The sequence below is a fragment of the Scyliorhinus canicula genome, chromosome 5, assembly GCF_902713615.1.
Source record: "Scyliorhinus canicula chromosome 5, sScyCan1.1, whole genome shotgun sequence".
Lineage (NCBI taxonomy): Eukaryota > Metazoa > Chordata > Chondrichthyes > Carcharhiniformes > Scyliorhinidae > Scyliorhinus > Scyliorhinus canicula.
Window position 1 is genome coordinate 176,198,792 of NC_052150.1, and position 22,649 is coordinate 176,221,440.

The 22,649-nt window shown below is 50.1% G+C and overlaps 1 protein-coding gene across 15 annotated transcripts in view; it reads left to right on the plus strand.

Moving 5' to 3' along the window:
- LOC119966444 (sickle tail protein homolog) overlaps positions 1-22,649 on the plus strand; it is a 764,531-nt gene that overhangs the window by 672,055 nt on the left and 69,827 nt on the right. For all 15 annotated transcript variants that reach the window (XM_038798122.1, XM_038798124.1, XM_038798119.1 and 12 more), the window contains one exon: positions 5,214-5,389. In XM_038798122.1, the coding sequence (XP_038654050.1) occupies positions 5,214-5,389 (176 nt within the window). The remainder of the gene's footprint in view (positions 1-5,213; positions 5,390-22,649) is intronic.

Consider the following 22,649-nt stretch of genomic DNA (forward strand, 5'->3'; position numbering starts at 1 on the left):
TTAGATAGGAGTTGAAGGATTCCTCTTTACCTTGCATCCCGTGTCGTTGCTCTTTATGTACCCTCGGGTGGCCTCCCTCATCTGCTCACAGATCTCATCTGCTAGCAGCCCTACATCTAACCAACATTGCGGACGCTGTGTCTTTCCTGTGCTCACTCGTAGGTCTATCCAGTGTGGGACGTGATTCGACACCACGATTGCTGAATATTCAGTGCCCGCCACTCCAGCTAACAGCGTTTTGTCCAGTACGAAAAAGTCTATCCTGGAATACACCTTGTGCACATGGGAGTAAAATGAATACTCCTTGCCCCTTGGCCTTCCGAATCTCCACGGATCCACCCTTCCATGTGCTCCATGAACCCCTTCAGCTCTTTCGCCATTGCTGACGCCTTTCCCAACCTGGAACTCAACCGGTCCAGTCTCGGATCTAGAACCGTGTTAAAATCTCCCCCCATCCGGTGCGAGTCCAGATCCAAAATCTTCCCCAGCACCCTCCTGACAAATGTGACATCATCGCAGTTTGGGGCGTATATATTCACCAACACCACAGTCATTCCCCCCAGCTTCCCACTAAACATAATAAATCTACCCCCTGACTCTGCCTCTATCTTTCCCATCTTGAATGCCACCTTTTTGTTAACCAGAACTGTCACCCCCCCCCCTTGTTTTAAAGTCCAATCCCGAAAGAAACACCTGCCCGACCCATCCCTTCTTCAGTCTAACTTGGACTCCCAGCTTCAAGTGCGTCTCTTGTAACATGGCCACGTCCGCCTTCAGCAGCCTCAGGTGTGCAAACACACGGGCCCTTTTGACCGGCCCATTCAGCCCACGTATGTTCCACGTGACCAACCTGGTCAGGGGGCGCTCTATCCCACTCCCCTGACGATCAGCCATGACCTTTCCTAGGCCAGCCCATGCCCCGCACCTCACCTGGCCCGTCCCCCGACAGCTGCCATCATCCACTTTCCTCCTCCAACACCTTGAAAGTCCCCTCCTCGTCGGCAGTCTGCTCCCCCATTCCTCGCGTTACATTGATCTTCAGCTCACCCCCCACTAGCCTGGCAGCTCCTGCCCCTGGCGCATAGCATCCTACCACCTGCTGGTTCTCCCCCCCCCCCCCCCCCCCCCCCCCCCCCCCCCTCCACTCTTAGGATAAGTTCCCAGAACAATGGCAAAAAGCAAATAAACAATCCCTCCCAAGTTCCGAGCAAAAAGGCCCACCCCTCCTCCCTTAACAAAATCTTATCTAGTCAAACACCTTCAAACAGAACCAAATGAAAAAGACCGGAGAAAAGAAAAAGAATTATACATGCAGAATCTCAAACATCTTTTCAAACATCGCCAAGATGTTCAAACAAGATGCCCTCGTACGAACGGGATATGGCACTCGACTCAACGATCAACAGTTCCAACGCGCCACAGCAAAAAACCCCACCGACCTCCTCAGAAGACAAACACGGGACACAACCGACAGAGTACCCTTTGTCATCCAGTACTTCCCTGGAGCGGAGAAACTACGACATCTTCTTCACAGCCTTCAACACGTCATCGATGAAGATGAACATCTTGCCAAGGTCATCCCCACACCCCCACTACTTGCCTTCAAATAACCGCTTAACCTCAAACAAACCATTCTTTGCAGCAAACTACCCAGCCTTCAGAACAGTGACAAGGACACCACACAACCCTGCCGTGGCAATCTCTGCAAGACATGCCAGATCATCGACATGGATACCACCATTACACGTGAGAACACCACCCACCAGGTACGCTGTACGTACTCGTGCGACTCGGCCAACGTTGTCTACCGCATACGCTGCAGGAAAGGATGTCCCGAAGCGTGGTACATTGGCGAGACCATGCAGATGCTGCGACAACGAATGAACGGACATCACGCGACAATCACCAGGCAAGAATGTTCCCTTCCAGTCGGTGAACACTTCAGCAGTCAAGGGCATTCAGCCTCTGATCTCAGAGTAAGCGTTCTCCAAGGCGGCCTTCAGGATGCGCGACAACGCAGAATCGCCGAGCAGAAACCTATAGCCAAGTTCTGCACACATATGTGTGTGGCCTCAACCGGGACCTGGGATTCACGTCACATTACATTCATCCTCCACCATCTGGCCTGGGCTTGCGAAATCCTACCAACTGTCCTGGCTTGAGACAATTCACACCTCTTTAACCTGGGGTTACCCCTATCTCTGGATCTGTAAATACTTAATTACCAGCTAATGCTCGCATTCGAAGCATTGTCTGGCATCTTTGAATTTAGCTATATATATGCTTCTGGAACATACCTCTTCATTCACCTGAGGAAGGAGCAGTGCTTCGAAAGCTAGTGTTTGAAACAAACCTGTTGGACTTTAACCTGGTGTTGTAAGACTTCGTATTTACTCACTCCTGTCCAATGCCGCCATCTCCACATCATTTGTATTTAAGTCAAATGTAGTGATGCAAATCTCCTCGAAAGCTACTCCATTAAGACTAACAAAATTACTCATGATTTGAACCATTAGAGCAGTGCTGATCAGAAAGTTATGTTCTGCGTGCTTTTTGTAATAAGCTGGGTCTTGAGTACTGTGCCAATGTTCTGAGGTTTAGAGCAGCATGTTGAAATATTGGGGCCGTTTGAAACACAACATTCGAGGAATCCATGTTTGATAATTTAAAAGTGCGGTTTTATCACTATTGCTTTAAAGACTGAATACAAATGATTTCCCATCTGCTGTGGTTAAATCTTGTTAACTAACAGGTGATCTGTCGATATGTTTGCTTGAGAATTAAGCCTTTAATTGATATTTGGAGCCAAGTTTTTTAAAAATTGGGGACCTTGGTTGGAAGTTGGGCAGAATAGCTGAAGAAAGCGGTTTTCTCAATGCTCAATGAGTATACTTATCTAAGATTGGACTCCTTTCCCATCAGCGCACCCACAACAACTGAGATTAAATTGATCCATTTGACAAGAGATTTCATCATTTGAATAATGGAGTAGAATTACAGGTGTCAACTTTAATTACCTTTGCTAATAGAGAAATACAGCACAGAACAGGCCCTTCGGCCCACGATGTTGCGCCGAACTTTTGTCCTAGGTTAATCATAGAATTTTGGACAATTTGTCATGGCCAATCCACCCAACCTGCACATCTTTGGACTGTGGGAGGAAACCGGAGTACCCGGAGGAAACCCACGCAGTCACGGGGAGGATGTGCAGACTCCACACAGACAGTGACCCAAGTCGAAATCGAACTTGGGACCCTGGAGCTGTGAAGCAATTGTGCTATCCACAATGCTACCGTGCTGCCCTTAAGAAGTTAACCTACACTCCCTTATTCTACCCTAATCCAAGTACCTATCCAATAGCCGTTTGAAGGTCCATAAATTTTCCGTCTCAACTACTACCACAGGCAGTGCATTCCATGCCCCCACTACTCTCTGGGTAAAGAACCTACCTCTGACATCCCCTCTATATCTTCCACCATTTATCTTAAATTTATGTCCCCTTGTAATGGTGTGTTCCACCCGGGGAAAAAGTCTCTGACTATCTACTCTATCTATTCCCCTGATCATCTTATAAACCTCTATCAAGTCGCCCCTCATCCTTCTCCGTTCCAATGAGAAAAGGCCCAGCACCCTCAATCTTTCCTCGTATGACCTACTCTCCATTCCAGGCAACATCCTGGTAAATCTCCTCTGCACCTTTTCCAAAGCTTCCACATCCTTCCTAAAATGAGGTGACCAGAACTGCACACAGTACTCCAAATGTGGCCTAACCAAGGTTTTGTACAGCTGCATCATCACCTCACGGCTCTTAAATTCAATCCCTCTGCTAATGAACGCTAGCACACCATAGGCCTTCTTCACAGCTCTATCCACTTGAGTGGCAACTTTCAAAGAACAATGAACATAGACCCCAAGATCTCTCTGCTCCTCCACATTGCCAAGAACCCTACCATTAACCCTGTATTCCGCATTCAGATTTGTCCTTCCAAAATGGACAACCTCACACTTGTCAGGGTTAAACTCCATCTGCCACTTCTCAGCCCAGCTCTGCATTCTATCTATGTCTCTTTGAAGCCGACAACAGCCCTCCTCACTGTCCACAACTCCACCAATCTTCGTATCATCTGCAAATTTACTGACCCACCCTTCAACTCCCTCATCCAAGTCGTTAATGAAAATCACAAACAGCAGAGGACCCAGAACTGATCCCTGCGGTACGCCACTGATAACTGGGCTCCAGGCTGAATATTTGCCATCCACCACAACTCTCTGTCTTCTATCGGTTAGCCAGTTTGTTATCCAACTGGCCAAATTTCCCACTATCCCATGCCTCCTTACTTTCTGCATAAGCCTACCATGGGGAACCTTATCAAATGCCTTACTAAAAAGGCATTTATGACAATATGACAATTTGAAAATAATCTGTGACAATTGTTCCATTGGCTCTCACCAGTGAAGTGGCCACGTGGCTTCTGGCTTAGTTGAGTTTGATTATATTTTTTATTCATTCTTGGGATGTGGGCATTGCTGGCTGGACCAGTATTTGTTGTCCATCCCTACTTGCCCTTGAACTGAGTGGCTTGTTAGGCCATTTCAGTGGGGGGTAGTTAAGAGAGAACCACATTGCTGTGGGGATGTGGATTCTGGAGTCACATGTAGGTGAGGGGCGGGATTCGCCCCCCAGGACCCCGGGGCCCGCTCGCGCCGCCGATCCTGCCGCCACCAGAGGTGGTTCAAACCTCGGCAGCGGGAGAGGCCTCCCAGCGGCGGGACTTCGGCTCATCCGGGCCGGAGAATCACCGCAGGGGCCTCGCCAATCGGAGTGGCGAGATTCCTGCCACCGCCACTTCCCGGGTGGTGGAGAATCTCTGCCACGGTGGGGGCGGGATTTTCGACGGCCCCAGGCGATTCTCTAACCCTGCTGGGTTTTTACGACAATTGGCAATGGTTTTATGATCATTAGACTTTTAATTCCAGAATTTTATTGAATTCAAATTTCACCATCTGCATTACCCTGGGTCTCTGGATTATGAATGCAATGACAATACAACTGCCTCCCCATGACACCTCTATGGAATAAAGGTTGAGTCAAGATAAGATTCAGCTATGAGGGTGCTCGTTAGGACTGGATTGTGGGGGCAGCTAAGCAATTCAGTTGTCAGGGATGCTCGGTAGGCAGAGAAAATTGAGCCTGAATTCTTTTCTACTGACAGCTCGAGAATCAGGAGACGCTCAAAGCCATGTTCAAGAAAGCTGAGTTGGAAATCAACGGCAGAGTTGTTGAAGCATTGAAGCGAACAGAGGACCCGCTGCAGCGACAGCGCACGCTGGTGGAAGATGAGAGACAGAAGTACTTGGTCGATGAGGAGAAAATAGTACAGCAACTATGGTATGTCAGTTGACTGTTGGTCATATATAATTGCGTTGTTTTTTCGGATGCTTCTTCATTTATTTTACCTATTCCTTTATTGAAGAGATTGTTTTTCTTTCTTTGCCCTTTGTTGGTTTGGATGTATTTTGTTCTCTCTGCGTTCAGATTGCATATTAATACAGTTGATTCAAATTCATTAATGTTCTAATTTTCGTTGAAGAAGTATGTTACTGTAGTGGTGAAACTGAGAAAGTAGTGGAAAGCATTCATGCTTCAGCGGTTGAGTGCACTGACCAATGTGGAACTCGAGCCATTGAAAGCAAGAATGTTCCTGTTCAGTACCTGGGTCTGTGCCTCGTTATCTAATTTGATGATGGGCCAGCAGTGGCAGTGCAGGTGCTTTGTCTCGTCGTCTTGTGCTGGGCTAAGGTGAAATATACCTGTGTTTTTGCTCCATTGATGACTGTTGAAAGTGCGTTTTTGGATTTCGGATGGGAATTTTTTCAAAACCTGCATTTATATTTCACTTTTCATGACTGCTGAACATCTCAAAGCACTTTAGAACTAATGAAGCACTTTTGAAGTGTAGTCACTGTCGCAATATAGGAAACACAGCAGCCATTTTCAGCCAAGCTCCTACAAACAGCAATGTAATTATAACCAGGTAATATGTTTTTGTAATGTTGATGTGGCTATCAATTCACTAGAGACACGATTGGAAGTAAACTGTGGTTTTAATAGTCTTACAACTGAGCCTGCCTGCGACCAGAAGAACGTGAGCCGGCTTACGGCTGCAGCACTTTATGCGTCCGGTAGTGCGAGGGGCCATGGACGGAGCCAAGGGTGGAGCCCTGTACAAGCTCCTCATCTCCCCCTATGGTCAGAGCCGCGCAACGGCTCATATACAGAGCCCACAAGGACATAATATAATGCAATGCAATACAGTGTGAATTACAATACAGTATGAATTCACCACAGATGTCGATTGAGGGACAAATATTAGCCAGGAGACCAGGGATAGCTCTGCTGCTCTCCTATGAAACAGTGCCATGGAATATTTTATATTCATCCGAGGAGGCAAATGTGGCTTTGGTTTAATACCTCATCCAAAAATAGCACCTCCAATGGTATGCCACACTCTCAGTAATGTACTGGAATGTCAGCCTTGACTTTTTTTGTGCTTAAACCTTAGAGCGGGCTTTGAACTCAGAACCTTGGGGGTTGTGTTATGCGTTTCCATTTTTGAACATACGTGCAAGGAGCGGGGGTCGGCTATTCCCTCCTTGAGCCTGCTCCACCATTTAATAAGATAATGCCTGGCATTCTTGGCCATTGGGATTTTCTTTTTCTGCTGGCAGCACTCCCCTGGGTTTCCTGGTGGCGTGGAGTGGTTTCAATGGGAAATCCCATTGACAAGCGGCAGCAGTAGAGAATCCTGCCAGCAGCGAACAACGTATTGCTGAGAAACACGCGGCTGGGGGAAAGGAGAATCCAGTCCAATGTCTGATCTGATAGTAGCCTCAAGGCACCCTGCCTTCCTCCAATGCAATCATCCCCTTGCTTACCAACCATCTCTGCCTTAAGAATATTCATAGACTCTGCTTCCACCACCTTTTTAAGGACAACTCCAAAAACTCTCAACTCTGAGTAAAAAAAAAATTCACTTCATTACCATTTCACTTCACTTCACCCCCATTTAATTTTTAAACAGTGAGCCCTAGTTCTTGATTCTTCCACAAGAGAAAACATCCATCCATATCCACCCCAACAGCATCTTATATGTGTATTTGTAGTTGAACAGTCTAATGTGATGTTTGGGTAACTACCAAAAAGCTGCCAGTGCACATGGAACCATATCCAAGAATGAATCACGAAGGGGAGAAAACTAGGGAGTAGGTGAGGGGGAATGAAACTGAAACTCCCACACATCAGAATAGGATTTAGATCACACGTTTTACAGCTAAACAGTTTACAGAATTCATTACTTTTTTCTGGTCATCAGCCACAAGCAGTTGAGAACTTGCTATGTGCACTACAGAAGTTGTTCAAAACTGAACAAACCTATGTATTTTTATTAACAAACATTTTATTGAGGTATTTTTGGTTTTACAACACCAACAAAATAAACAATGTACATGAATCTATAAACATAATCCCAAGAGCCATCTCCCTCCCCTTACAAGTCCCACCTTTATTAACCCCCTACTCTAATCTAAACTAACCCCCCCCCCGCTTTCTGCTGACGATTAATTTTCCGCAAAGAAGTCAACGAACAGTTGTCACCTCTGGGCGAACCCTAACGTTGACCCTCTCGAGGCAAACTTGATTTTCTCCAAACAGAGAAAGCTAGCCATGTCAGATAGCCAGGTCTCCGATGTTCGGGGCTTTACGTACCTCCAAGCTAATAATATCCGTCTCCAGGCTACCAGGGAAGCAAAGGCCAGAACGTCTGCCTCTTTTTCCTCCTGAATTCCCGAGTCTTCCGACACCCCGAAAATCGGCACCTCTGGACTCGGTGCCACCCTTGTTTTTAACACCGTGGACATGACATCTGCAAACCCCTGCCAGAATCCTCTAAGCTTTTGACATGTCCAGAACATATGGACATGGTTCGCTGGCCCTCCCGCACACTTTGCGCACCTATCTTCTACCCCAAAGAATCTGCTCATCCGGGCCACTGTCATGTGAATTGAATTGTATCAGGCTGAGCCTGGCACATGTTGTGGACGCATTGACTCTACTCAACGCATCCGCCCAGAGACCATCCTCTATCTCTCCTCCCAGCTCCTCTTCTCACTTGCGCTTCAGCTCCTCAGTCTGCGTCTCCTCTGAGTCCATATGTTCCTTGTAAATGTCAGAGACCCTCCCTTCTCCTACCCACCCTCTGGAAACTACCCTGTCCTGTATCTCCCTTGGTGATAGGAGTGGGAAGATTAAAACCTGCATACGTAGGAAGTCTCGCACCTGCAGGTACCTGAATTTGTTTCTCCTCGCCAATCCAAATTTCTCCTCCAGCTCCCTCAAGCTAGGAAAGCGCCTCTCTATAAACATATCCCCCATCCTCTCAATTCCTGCCCTCTGGCATCTCCGAAACCCCCCATCCATCCTTCCCGGAGCAAACTGGTGATTATTACAGATTGGAGACCAAACCGATGCTCCCACATGCCTCCTCCATTGCTCCCAGTCCCTCAGGGCCGCCACCACCACAGAGCTCGTGGAGTACCGTGCCGGCAGGAACGGCAGAGGTGCCGTTATCAACGCCCCTAAGCTGGTGCCCTTACGTGAAGCCGTCTCCACACGCTCCCATGCCAACCCTCCCCCACTTCCTAATCATGGCTATATTCGCCGCCCAATAGTAGTTACTGAAGTTTGGCAGCGCCAGCCTGCCCTCTCCCTGGCTCTGCTCAAGCATCCCCTTCTTTACCTGCCCGCCCATACAAAGCCAGTGATTACCTTATTGACCCGTTTAAAAAGGGACCGTGGAATAAAGATGGGGAGACACTGAAACACAAAGAGGAATCTCGGGAAGACTGTCATCTTCACCGTCTGCACCCTTCCAGCTAGTGACGAAGGGAGACGGGAGCGCGTCCCACCTCCAAAAATCATCCTTCATTTGGTCTACTAGACGAGCCAGATTTAGTTTGTGCAGCCGTTCCAATTCCCACGCCACTTGGATGCCACTCTAAACGGCAGCTCCCCCTGTCATCGCTCCTGTCCCCTCGCCAGGACCGCAAACATCTCACTTTTCCCCATATTTAGTTTATACCCCAAAAACCGGACAAATTCCCCCAGAATCCTCATGATTTCTTCCATCTCCCCTGCTGCGTCTGATACACACAGGAGCAGGTCGTCTGCGTAAAGCGAGACTCTGTGCTCCACCTCCCACCGGACCTGCCCCCTCCAGCCCCTTGAGGCCCTCAATGCAATTGCCAGTGGCTCTATGCCTAACACGAACAACAGTGGGGAGAGGGGGCATCCCTGTCTCGTCCCCCAATGCAGCCTAAAATAGTCCGATGTTGTCCTATTCGTCCTTAACACTCGCCACAGGAGCCTGATACAGCAATCTGACCCAGTCAATAAAGTCCCGCCCAAATCCGAACCGTCCCAGTACCTCCCACAGATATTCCCATTCTACTCAATCAAAAGCCGCCTCTGCGGCCATTGGAACCACTACCTCCACGTCCCTACCTTCCAGGGGGCATCATGATCACCTTTAATAGCCTTCTTACATTGGCCACCAACTGCCTTCACTTAACAAACCCTGTCTGGTCCTCCCCAATAACAATCCGAGAGGACAAAATTTTGGCCAGCAATTTGGTGTCAACATTCAATAGGGATATCGGCCTGAAGGACCCACACAGCTCCGGGGTCTTGTCCCGATTCAGGATCAGCGAAATTGTGGCCTGTGACATCGTCGGGGGAAGCACTGTGCTCTCCCTTGCCCCATTGAATGTCCTCATCAATAACGGCCCCAATATCCCAGAGAATGTTTTACAGAACTCAACTGGGTACCCGTCCGGCCCCAGGGCTTTACCCGACTGCATGGCCTTCAGACCCTCCACTAACTCCTTCATCCCTATCGGGGCCCCCAGCCCTTCTACTAGCTCCCCATCCACCTTTGGGAAATTCAGACCCCTAGGAAGTGCCTCATCCCCTCCGTCCAGTTCGGGGTTCCGACCCATACAGCCGACTATAAAACTCCTTAAACATAGATACATAGAAGATAGGAGCAGGAGCAGGCCTTTTGGTCCTTCAAGCCCGCTCCACCATTAATCACGATCATGGCTGATCATCCAACTCAATAGCCTAATCCTGCTTTCTCCCCATAGCCTTTGATCCCATTCTCCCCAAGTGCTGTATCCAACCGCCTCTTGAATCTATTCAAAGTTTTAGCGTCAACTACTCCCTGCGGTAATGAATTCCACAGGCTCACCACTCTTTGTGTGAAGAAATGTCTCCTTATCTCTGTCCGAAATGGTTTACCCTGAATCCTCAGGCTGTGACCACTGGTTCTGGACACATCCATCATTGGTAACATCTTCCCTGCATCTACCCTGTCTAGACTTGTGAGAATTTTATGAGTCTCTATGAGATCCCCCCACATTCTTCTGAACTCCAGCAAAAACAATCCCAACCTAGTCAATCTCTCCTCATATGACAGTCCCGCCATCCCTGGAATCAGTCTGGTAAACCTTCGCTGCACTCCCTCGAGAGCAAGAACATCCTTCTTCAGAGAAAGAGACCAAAGTTGCACACAAATATGCCAAGTATGGCCTCACCAAGGCCCTGTACAATTGCAGCAACACATCCCTGCTTCTATACTCAAAACCTCTTGCAATGAAGGCCAACATACCATTAACCTTCGTTGCCGCCTGCTCCACCTGCATGCTTATCTTCAGCGAATGGTGCACAAGAACACCCAGGTCCCATTGCACACTTCCCTGTCCCAATTTACAACCATTCAGGTCGTAATCTGCCTTCCTGTTTTTGCTTCCAAAGTGAATAAACTTATCCAAATTATATTGCATCTGCCATTGGTTGCCCACTCGCCCAACCTGTCCAGATCTTGCTGTAGGATCCCTGCATCCACGTCACAATTCACCCTCCCACCTAATTTGGTATCATCTGCAAACTTTGAGATGTTACATTTTGTTCCCTCATCCAAATCATTCATATATATTGTGAATAGCTGGGGTCCCAGCACCGATCCCTGTTATACCCCACTGGTTACTGCCTGCCAATTTGAAAAAGACCCATTAATCCCTACGCTTTGTTTCCTCTCTGCCAATCAGTTTTCTATCCACCTCAATACATTTCCCCCAAACTTATACGCTTTAATCTCTGATGCGGGACTTTGTCAAATGCCTTCTGAAAGTCCAAATATACCACATCGACTGGCTCGCCCTTGTCCACAGTACTGGTTACCTCTTCAAAGAATTCCAACAGATTTGTCAAGCATGATTTTCCCTTCATAAATCCATGCTGACTCTGGCTGATCCTGCCACTGCTTTCTAATTGTTCCGGTATAAAGTCCTTGATAATGGATTCAAGCATTTTCCCCATTACCGATGTTAGGCTTGCTGGTCTATAATTCCCTGCTTTCTCTCTACCTCCCTTTTTGAATATCGGAGTGACGTGAGCTACCCTCCAATCTGCAGGGACAGTTACAGAGTCTATAGAATCCCGGAAGATGACCACCAATGCATCCACTATTTCCAGAGCCACCTCCATAAGCACTCTGGGATGCAGATTCTCAGGGCCTGGGGATTTATCCACATTCAATCCCATCAGTTTTCCCAGCACCATTTCTCTACTAATGTTGATCTCCCTCAGTTCTTCCCTCTCACTAAACCTTTCATTCTCCAACATTTCTGGGATCTGATTTGTGTCCTCATTTGTGAAGACAGAACCAAAGAATGTATTCAATTGCTCAGCCATTTCTTTGTCCCTTATTATGCATTCGCCTGTTTCTGTCTGTAGTGAGCCTACATTTTTCTTTACCAATCTCTTTCTCTTCACATATCTGCAGAAACTCTTAGTATCAGTCTTTACGTTCCTGCAAGCTTCCTTTCATACTGTACTTTCCCCTTCTTAATCAACCCCTTTGTCCTTCTTTGCAAAATTGTAAACTGCTCCCAATCCTCAGACCTATTATTTTTCTTGGCCAATCTGTATGCTTCTTCCTTGTGTCGGATACTATTTTAAATTTGCTTTGTAAGCCATGGATTGGCCCTCTTACCCCCTTTGCTTTTCTGCCAGACAGGAATGAACAGTTACTGTATTTTCGCCATGCGTTCTTTGAATGTTTGCCATTGTTGATCCACTGTCATCCTTTAAGTAACTTCCCCAATCTATTAAGGCCAACTTACGCCTCATATCCTCTTAGTTCCCTTTATTAAGATTCAGCACCCTAGTCTCCGAATCAACTACTTCACTCTCCATCTTGATAAAAAATTCTATCATGTTATGGTCGCTCATCCCCAAGGGGTCTCGCAAAGCCAGATTGGAAAAAATTCCCTTCTCATTACACAGTACCCAGCCTAAGATGGCCTGCTCTCTAATTGGTTCCTCCACATATTGGTCAAGAAAACCATCCCGTTTACACTCCAGGTATTCCTCCTGTACGGCATTGTGGCTAATTTGATTTACCCAATCTACGTGAAGATTAAAATCACCCATGGTCACCTATATTCCTTTAATAGGGCATAAATATGCCCATTATGGAACAATGACTTCAACCTTTCTCGCATCTGCTGTTTGCAGCTATAAAAAGCCACAGAACTTCCTTCAAGAATTAATTGCAGTGATAAAGTCTTATAACAATATAATCTGATCTGTTATCCAGAAATCTAATCTTGATGTTTTGCTGATGCAGTTTGATGATACCAAAATTCTAATGTTTGACATAATGGGTGAGATATTGCTGGAGTGAGGTGTCTTCAGACATGTTTGCTGCACACATTTAGGTTTTAAATGTTTTGCCAATGAAATTTCAGGAAATGCAAACAGATGATGGTGCAAAAATAGCATGAAATTGAGGCCACCACTTTATTTATCTTATTCATATCTTAGATGCATCTCATGGCTGTTAGAAAGCTTACAAGCCTTTTTTAAGGAAGAAAACATGGGTCTTTCGTAACTTTTCTTCACTCTTAGTATATTTGACAAACTGACATCTCATGAACTTGATCTTTACACGTCTGAATTGTCCTCCATTAGATAGGACAGCTACTCTCCTACCCAATTGTTTCTACTCGATTCATTCATCCAAGAGGCAATTCTTCTAATTGAAGCACATCTATACAATAAACATTCGGTGTAGGTGATGAGCTTGAATGGAGACAACTTTGTGGAGCTCCAAACCATGATGAACCTCGATAAATTAGTTGTGTTTTAGGTCTCTGCCCATTTGTCAAATCCTGATTTTACTAAATGCCATACAACTGTGCTGCCTGAAAGCTTTTGAATGTTTTGTATTCAGATAATTAAATTAATCAATCTAAATATCTCTCTTTTTGGGGATTGTGGGGGACAGAATCATAGTAATCCTACAGTGGGGAATTGCAGTGGTAGTCATGAGCTCAGCGGTCGCACGAAAGGTGGCTCTCTTTGGCAACTTCTTACCCAGGCCCTTTTAACCTGTCATACGGATATAAAACCACCACAAAATCCCCCCAGTCTCATCCCCAACTAATACCCAACCGACCTGTTATAACCCGACCAGAGGCTAGAGGGTCTGCAACTTCAGAGTCCCTGTGGCCTGACCGTTGTACGATCGTCCTGGATGAAGGGCCAGAGCTAGACACTTAATCCAAGGGCCTTATGGGACATAAATAACCCGGCCCAAGTGTGGGAGACCCACCGGGGAGTAGGAGTTGTAATATAGTAGGTGAAATAAACTTGAGTTTTTCTTACAGTCATTGTTTCCGTGTGGCTACTCACCTGGAACTTTACACGACCAAAATGCCATTGAACCACCCATGGAGCCAAAAAAAACAGCAAATTTCAAAAAAGGAAAATCCCAACCTCAGAACGAGGGGACACGCGGGGTGAAGCAGAGCGGAGCATGGCGGACCGAGCAGGATCGCCAACTCAAACGCTGGCCCACCCGTCGATGGAACGATTGATGAAGCTTCACCTGATAGAGCTTCAGAAACACAGAGACTCAGTAAAAGAGGACTTTATGTCGGCCATGAGATTGACAATAGAAACCGCACTGGCCTCCATAGAGGCAATAGACAGAACGGAATGGAGACTGGAGACCAGGAAGTGACGGTGTGGGCGAGTGAATCACCTTGCTCAAAGCTGAGGTAGTAGCAAGGTTCATTTGTTCCTTAAACCTACATAATAATAATAATAATAATCGCTTATTGTCACAAGTAGCCTTCAATAAAGTTATTGTGAAAAGCCCCTAGTCGCCACATTCCGGCGCTTGTTCGGAGAGGCTGGTATGGGAATTGAACCCACACTGCTGGCCTTGTTCTGCATTGCAAGCCAGCTGTTTAGCCCACTGTGCTAAACCAGTCCCTGACATGATCGGGGGGGGGCGCGCGGAAAGAGGGCAATTGTACTGAGATGAGAATGGGGGGGGGGGGGTGGAATGGAGAGCCCAAACGTGCCAGGGACAAAACGAACTGCTCCCATGGTGCCATGGTCCTGGAGAAGGCTCTGGCGAGGCGCCTGGAGGTAGTCGTCAAAGATCAGACGGACTTTGTCAAGGGCAGACAGCTAACAGCAAACATCCCACGCCTGCTGAACGGGATTATGACCCCACAGGTCGCAGAGAAGGCCTTCGACAGAGTCGAATAGAGGTACCTCATGGAGATGCTGGGCTTGGGCCAGGGTTCACCTCATGGGTGAAATTACTGTACAGCTTCGGATTTTGTGTGGGTTGGTAAAACACCAAGGGTGAAGAAGGCACTCCTGGAACGGGACCGCGGGGAGGGGGGCTTGGCCCTCCCGAGTTTTATTAATTATTACAGGGTGGTCAACATATCAGGAAGTGGGTAATGGGGGAAGGGTCAGTTTGGGAGTGAGTAGAGGCAGCATCCTGTAAGTGTACGAGTTTGGAGGCTTTATTGATGGCGCCCCTGCCGATACTCCACAAGCCCAGTGGTAGTGGCAGCCCTGAGGGTGTGGGGACAATGAAGACAGCACATGTGACTGGAGGGGGCGTGAGTGTGGTCACCGATATGTGACAATCATTGTTTTGTTCCGGTAGGGCAGGACGAGGGCTTTAGGAGCTGGCAGAGGAGGAGTTTGAGTTGCCAGATGGGAAAGGGTTTTGGTACCTGCAGGTACGGGACTTTGTCCGGAGGCAGGTTCCAAGCTTTCCTCGCCTCCCTCTGAGGGGACTACAGGATAAGGTGATGTCAAAACAGTGGTTGGGGAGGGGAGGGTCTGGGAGATATATTAGGAGTTGATGGAGTGGGAAGGAGCCCCTATTGGGGAGGTGAAGAGGAAGTGGGAAGAGGAGCTGGGAGGAGAGTTGGAAATCGAACTATGGGAAAAGGCTTTGAAGAAAGTTAACTCATCCTCATCTTGTGCCAGACTTAGTCTGATCCAGTTCAAGGTGGTTCATAGGGCCCACATGACAGTATCCCGGATGAGGTTTTGTGAGGAAGTGGAGCATAGGTGTGGACGCTGTAGGGGAAGCCCGGCGAATCATGTACATATGTTCTGGGCGTGTCCGAAATTGATGGGGTATCGGAAGATCCGGGGGCCAAGGAGGGGTGGGAGGCCGATGTTCTGGCCTTCTCCTCCCTGGTGGCCTGGAGACGGATTTTGCTGGGATGGAGGGACCCAGAACGCCCAAAGTCAGGAGCATGGGTCAGTGACATGGCGGGGTTTCTCAGGCTGGAAAACATTAAGTTCACCATGATAGGATCAATTCAGGGGTTCGCCCAGAGGTGACAGCCGTTCATCGATTTCTTCAAGGAAAATTGAATGTCAGCAGTAAGTGGGGAGGGTGGGGAGGGGGGCGGGGGAGGAAAATAGGAGACATGGTAGTGTAAGCCAAGGACAGGGAACTTAATACACAGGTAATTAGGAAATAGGGCGGGGGTAGTAGGGGACGTTGTTTTTAGGTTTCTTGCGTGTGTTGGCTCGCGCGGTTGTTTTAAGGAGAGTTAAAGGGCGGAATTCTCCGCTCCCGGGAAAAATCCCGAGCTTCACGACGGCCGCTCCTCTCACCGTATTCACCCCCACCCGGGGGGCTAGGAGCGGCGCTCCGTTATTCTCGGCGGCCGGGCCTTGACACTTGCGTCAAGGCGGCGCGCCAAGAATGACGCGACGGCGGCGCCTATGTGCCGTCAGCCGCGCATCCGCAGGTTGGCCGGCTCTAACCCGCGCATGCGAGGCTGACGTCACGATGGCTGATGGCTCAAACCCGCGCATGCGCGGTGGCCGTCTTCCCCTCCGCTGCCCCACAAGACGTGGTGGCTTGATCTTGCGGGGCGGCGGAGGGGAAAGAGTGCGTCGCTTTGAGACGCCGGCCCGCCGATCGGTGGGCACCGATCGCGGGCCAGTCCCCTCCCGAGTATGCCCGTGGTGCTCACTCCCCTCTCCGCCCCCCACAAGCTTCAAACGGGCCTTTGGCACCCATGTTCACGACGGCAGCGGCCTGGTGTGGTTGACGCCGTCGTGAAACGGTTGCGAACTGCAGGCCGCTCGGCCCATCCGGGTCGGAGAATCGCCGGTCGCCATGAAAAACGGCGAGCGGCGATTCTTCTGAGCGGGGGGTGGGAGAGTCGCGGGGGGGCGTGAAATGAGTCGCCTGGCCCTCCCGCGATTCTCTCACCCGTCGTGGGGAGCGGAGAATCGCGCCTAACGTGTTTAACTGTAAACTGTGAAAATTACAAATGCTTCAATGAAATATTTTCTGAAAAAAAAGAAATTACTGTACAGCGCTTCCATGGCAATCGTGCGGACAAATGCTACCAGCTCTGAGTACTTCCGGCTGCATAGAGGCACGAGGCAGGGATGCCCATTGTCCCTGCTGCTTGTTGCCATGGCAATCAATGCACTGGCCATTACCCTGGGGTCGTTGAAGGGGTAGAAAGGCATCCAAAGGGAAAACAGAGAGCACACAATCTAACTGTATGCGGATGACCTGCTCCTCTTTGTCTCAGGTTCGATCCCAGCTCTGGGTCACTGTCCGTGTGGAGTTTGCACATTCTCCCTGTGTTTGCTTGGGTTTCGCCCTCACAACCCAAAGATGTTTAGGGTAGGTGGACTGGCCACGCTAAATTGCCCCTTAATTGGAAAAAATGAATTGGGTACTCTAAAATTATATTTTGTTTAAAAAAGAACCTGTCTACATCCTCCCCCACAAAGCCTCTGTCTCCCTACTCCAACCCCACACCTCCGCATTTGCCGCCCAGTAATAGTGCAAGTTTGGAAGGCCCAACCCTGCGCGCACCCCCCCCCCCCCCCCCCCCCCCCCCCCCACTCCCCCAACTATCGCCCTCCATTTACCTGAGTACCTCAATGCTATGGCCAAGGACTCTAACTGTATCGACAGCACAAACATGGCGCATCCCTGCCTCGAACCTCTGTGCAACGGAAAGTACCCTGAATTCATTTCATTTGTTCGCGTTCACACTATTGGATCCTTATGCAATAATTTCACCTATGTCACAAACTTAGGCCCAATCCCATGTCTCTTCAAATCTGCAGGTAGCTCCACTCCAACTGATCAAATGCCGCCTCTGCATCCAGCGCCACCTTCAACTCTCCTCTCTCTCTTCTCCCCCTCCACCCCCTCCCATCCCACCAGAGAAAGGTCCACATTCAGCAGCTGCAGCACATTCGAGGGTGACTGCCTTCCCTTTAGGAACTCTGCCTGATCCTCCCCAATCATCTTCGGAAGGCACTCTTCCAACCTAAGCGCCATTTCTTTTTTTTTTTTAATAAACAATTTTATTGAGGTAGTTTTTGGCTTTATAAACAGTTACAGACATCATCAGAAAGGAAGCAAAAAAGGCAAAAATGTGCAAACATCCACGTACTTTCAATACTTCCATCGTAACATATTGCACAAGCCCGCTCCCCTCCCACCCGTACTACCCGCCATATTTTCCCTCCTACTCTACTCTACCCCCCCCCCTCCCCCCACCCCCCTGCTGACGCTCACTCTCCCGCAAAGAAGTCAATAAATGGTTGCCACCTCCGGGTGAACCCCTGCACAGATCCCCTCAAGACGAACTTAATTTTTTCCATCCCCAGGAAACTTGACATGTCCGCAAGCCACCACTCAGTCTTCGGGGGCTTTGAGTCCCTCCACGCCAATAATATTCGTCGCCGGGCTATCAGGGAAGCAAAGGCCAGCACATCGGCCGCTTTCTCCCCCTGGACGCCCGGGTCTTCCGAAACCCCAAAAATTGCCACCCCTGGACTCATCACCACCCTTGTTTTTAGCACCTGGGACATGACCCCCGCAAATCCCTCCCAGTACCCCCTCAGCTCAGGGCATGCCCAAAACATGTGCACATGGTTCGCTGGTCCTCCCGCGCACCTAGCGCATTTGTCCTCTATCCCGAAAAATTTGCTCATCCGAGCCACCGTCATATGGGCCCGGTGAACGACCTTAAATTGGATCAGCCCGAGCCTTGCACATGTCGCGGTCGAGTTTACCCTACTCAGGGCCTCTGCCCACAGCCCATCCTCCATTTCCCCGCCTAGCTCCTCCTCCCATTTAAGTTTCAGTTCCTCTGTCTGGGACCCTTCCTCCCTCATGAGCACCTTATAAATACCCGAGACTCTACCCTCCCCTTCGTCCCTCCCAGAGACTATTCTGTCTAGGATCCCCATTGGCGGGAGGCGCGGGAAAGATGGGACCTGTCTACGAACAAAGTCCCGCAGCTGTAGGTATCTAAAATCATTTCCCCCTACCAACCCAAATTTCTCCTCCAAGCTCCTCAAACTCGCGAAGCTCCCTTCCAGGAACATATCACCCACCCTTCCCGCCCCTGCTCGCCGCCATACTCGGAACCCCCCATCCATACTGCCGGGGGCAAACCGATGGTTGTCGCAGATTGGCGCCCAGACAGACGCCCCCATCTCCCCCACATGCCTCCTCCACTGGCCCCATATCCGCAGGGTCGCCACCACTACCGGGCTGGTGGTGTACTTGGCCGGCGGCAGCGGTAGAGGAGCCGTGACCAGGGCTTCCAAACTGGAGCCCCTGCACGAAGCCGCCTCCACTCGCTCCCAAATAGACCCCGTACCCACCATCCACTTCCTTATCATAGCGATGTTGGCCGCCCAGTAATAATTGACCAGACTCGGCAACGCCAGCCCCCCCTCGCTGCGGTTCCTCTCCAACATTGCCTTCTTCACCCGCGGAGACTTTCCCGCCCAGACAAAGCTCATGATCAGCCCGTTAACTCTTTTGAAGAAGGACTGTGGGATAAAGATCGGGAGGCACTGAAAAATAAACAAAAATCGAGGGAGGATTGTCATCTTTACAGTCTGCACCCTCCCTGCCAGCGACAGCGGGAGTGCATCCCATCTCCGAAACTCTCCCTTCATTTGCTCCACCACCCTGGCCAAATTTAACTTATGCAGCCTGCCCCAGTCTCGTGCCACCTGGATTCCCAAATACCGGAAATTTTCCTCAACTAACCTAAACGGTAGCCCTCTCAATCTGTTCTCCTGGCCCCTTGCCTGTACCACAAACATTTCACTCTTGACCGTATTTAATTTGTATCCTGAGAACTGGCCGAACTCCCTCAGCATTCCCAGTATAGTTCCCATCCCGGCCACTGGGTCCGACACGTACAGGAGCAGGTCGTCTGCATAAAGAGAAACCCTATGTTCAACCCCGCCCCTCACCATCCCCTTCCAACCCTCTGCGGCTCTCAGCGCAATCGCCAGCGGCTCTATGGCCAGCGCAAACAGCAGCGGGGAGAGCGGGCAGCCCTGCCTGGTCCCTCGGTACAACCTAAAGTACTCCGACACTTCTCTGTGGTCCTGACGCTGGCCCTCGGGGCCTGATATAATAATTTGATCCAATCCACCAATCCCTCCCCGAACCCAAACCGTCCGAGCACCTCCCATAGATATTCCCACTCCACCCGGTCAAAGGCCTTCTCGGCGTCCATAGCCACCACTACCTCCACCTCTCTACCCGCCGGGGGCATCATTATCACATTAAGCAATCTCCTCAGATTGGCCGCCAGCTGCCTACCTTTCACGAACCCCGTTTGATCCTCCCCAATCACCTCCGGTACACAGTCCTCCATTCTACCCGCCAGTACCTTTGCCAGGAGCTTGGCATCTACATTAATCAGGGAGATTGGCCTATAGGACCCGCACACCTCCGGGTCTTTACCCCGCTTTAATATCAGAGATATGGTGGCTTGTGACATTGTCGGCGGCAGGGTCCCTCTGTCCCTTGCCTCATTGAAAACCCTCGCCAAGACCGGGCCCACCAGCTCAGAGAACTTCCTATAAAACTCTACTGGGTATCCATCCGGCCCCGGGGACTTCCCCGACTGCATGGCCTTTAGGCCCCCCAATACCTCCTCTACTCTAATCGGGGCCCCCAGCTCTTCCACTCGCCCCCCCCCCAACTGTTGGGAATGTTAACCCATCCAGAAACCTTTTCATCCCCTCCGGTTCTTCTGGCGGCTCCGAAGTATACAGCTTACGATAGAAGTCCCGGAATACCCTATTCAATTCTGCCGGATCCTCCACTTTGTGCCCCCCCTCGTCCCTCACTCTACCTATTTCCCTGGCCGCCTCCCTCCTCCTAAGTTGCTGCGCTAACAGTCTGCTAGCCTTTTCCCCATACTCGTACACCACTCCCCTCGCCTTCCTAAGCTGTTCCACGGCCCTGCTCGTGGATAGTGCCCCCAGTTCCGCCTGTAGCCTCTGCCTTCCCCTGAGTAAAACCTCCCCCGGGGACTCCGCGTACTCTTCATCTATCCGGCCCATTTCCCTGACCAATCTATCCATCTCTGCCCGGTCTGCCTTGGCTCTATGGGCCCCAATTGAAATCAGCTCCCCCCGCACTACTGCCTTTAGCGCCTCCCACACGGTCGCCGCTGAGACCTCCCCAGTGTCATTCACCTGCAGGTAATTTTTTATACATTTCCGAAGCCTCTCGCAGATCCCCTCCTCCGACAGCAGTCCCACATCTAGCCTCCATTGCGGGCGTTGATAACTCGCTCCCCCGAACTGCAGGTCCACCCAATGCGGGGCATGGTCTGAAATAGTAATTGCTGAGTATTCCGTGTTCTTTACCTCCCCCCTACAGTCCCTGCTTAGCACAAAGAAATCTATCCTGGAATATACTTTGTGGACGTGCGAGTAGAACGAGTAGCCCCTTCCTGTTGGCTGTCCCTCCCTCCAGGGGTCCACTGCCCCCATTTGCTCCATAAACCCTTTCAGCTCCCTTGCCATTGCTGAGAGGTCTACCCGTTCTGGGACACGACCGATCCAAAGTCGGGTCAAGGACCATGTTAAAGTCCCCTCCCATTATTAGCCTGCGAGAATCCAAGTCCGGGATCTTCCCCAGCACTCTTTTAATGAAGTCCACGTCATCCCAGTTCGGGGCATATATATTCACCAGCACCACTCTTCTCCCCTCCAGCCTGCCCCGTACCATCAGGTATCTGCCCCCCCTGTCTGCGGATATGCCCTCTGCCTCAAATTGCACACGCTTGTTGATCATGATTGCCACCCCTCTGGACTTCGAGTCCAAGTCCGAGTGGAAGACCTGGCTAATCCAGCCCTTCCTTAGCCTGGTCTGGTCTGACACTTTCAGATGTGTCTCCTGCAACATAATTACGTCAACCTCAGGGCCCGCAAGTGCGCGAACACCCGCGCCCTCTTAACCGGCCCATTCAGTCCCTTGACGTTCCAGGTGATCAGCCTGGTTGGGGGGCACATCCCACCCCCCCCCACCCCGCCGGTCCGCCATAGCCTTTCTCGGGCCAGCCCCTGACCCGTGCGTCGCGCCCTTCCTGGCCCGCCCTATAGCTGCCTCCACCCTCGACCTCCTTTCCAGTGCCTATTTCAAGTCCCTCTCCCGTCAGCAGAACAACCCCCCCCTCCCCTAACCCCATCCCCCGATACCCCCACCCCTGCCATCTACTGGCTGTAGCTTTCCCCCCCATCTGACTTCCTTGACTAGCCAATCTGCTAGCCCGGTGACTCAACACTCCGGCGCCTTCCTGTCCCATTCCCCTTGTTTCCCCGCCCTCCTCCCCACCCACTGGGGCAAGCCGGCTCCAGTGTCTTCCGCGAGCTGCACAAAAGCCCAAACCGAAAAGAAAAAAAAAAGGGAAAAAACATAGAAAAAAGAGAAAAAGCACATAAATGTCCATGAACAAAGGAAAGAGTCTCAAATGTTCCGCTTGGCCCCATTGGCCCAGCAAACCGTTGAGCAGCAGTCCAGGCACATTCGGCGTTCCTCCCCACAGAAATCCTCGGGCCCTAATTCGCGTCCTTGGGGCCTCCTTTCGAGACCAGCCCCAGGTCCCTCACAAAATCCATCGCTTCTTCGGGCTCGGAAAAATAGTGGTGTTGACCCTGGTGCGTGACCCATAGCCGAGCTGGGAACAGCAGACCAAACTTCACGTGCTTCTTGAACAGCACCTCCTTGACATTCTTAAAGGCTGCTCGCCGCCGAGCCACCTCCTGGCTTAGGTCCTGATAGATGCGGAGCACACTGTTATTCCACGTGCTGCTCCTGGCGCTCTTTGCCCACTGCAGCACCCGCTCCTTGTCCACGAACCTGTGGAACCTAATCACCATCGGGCGGGGGGGTCCG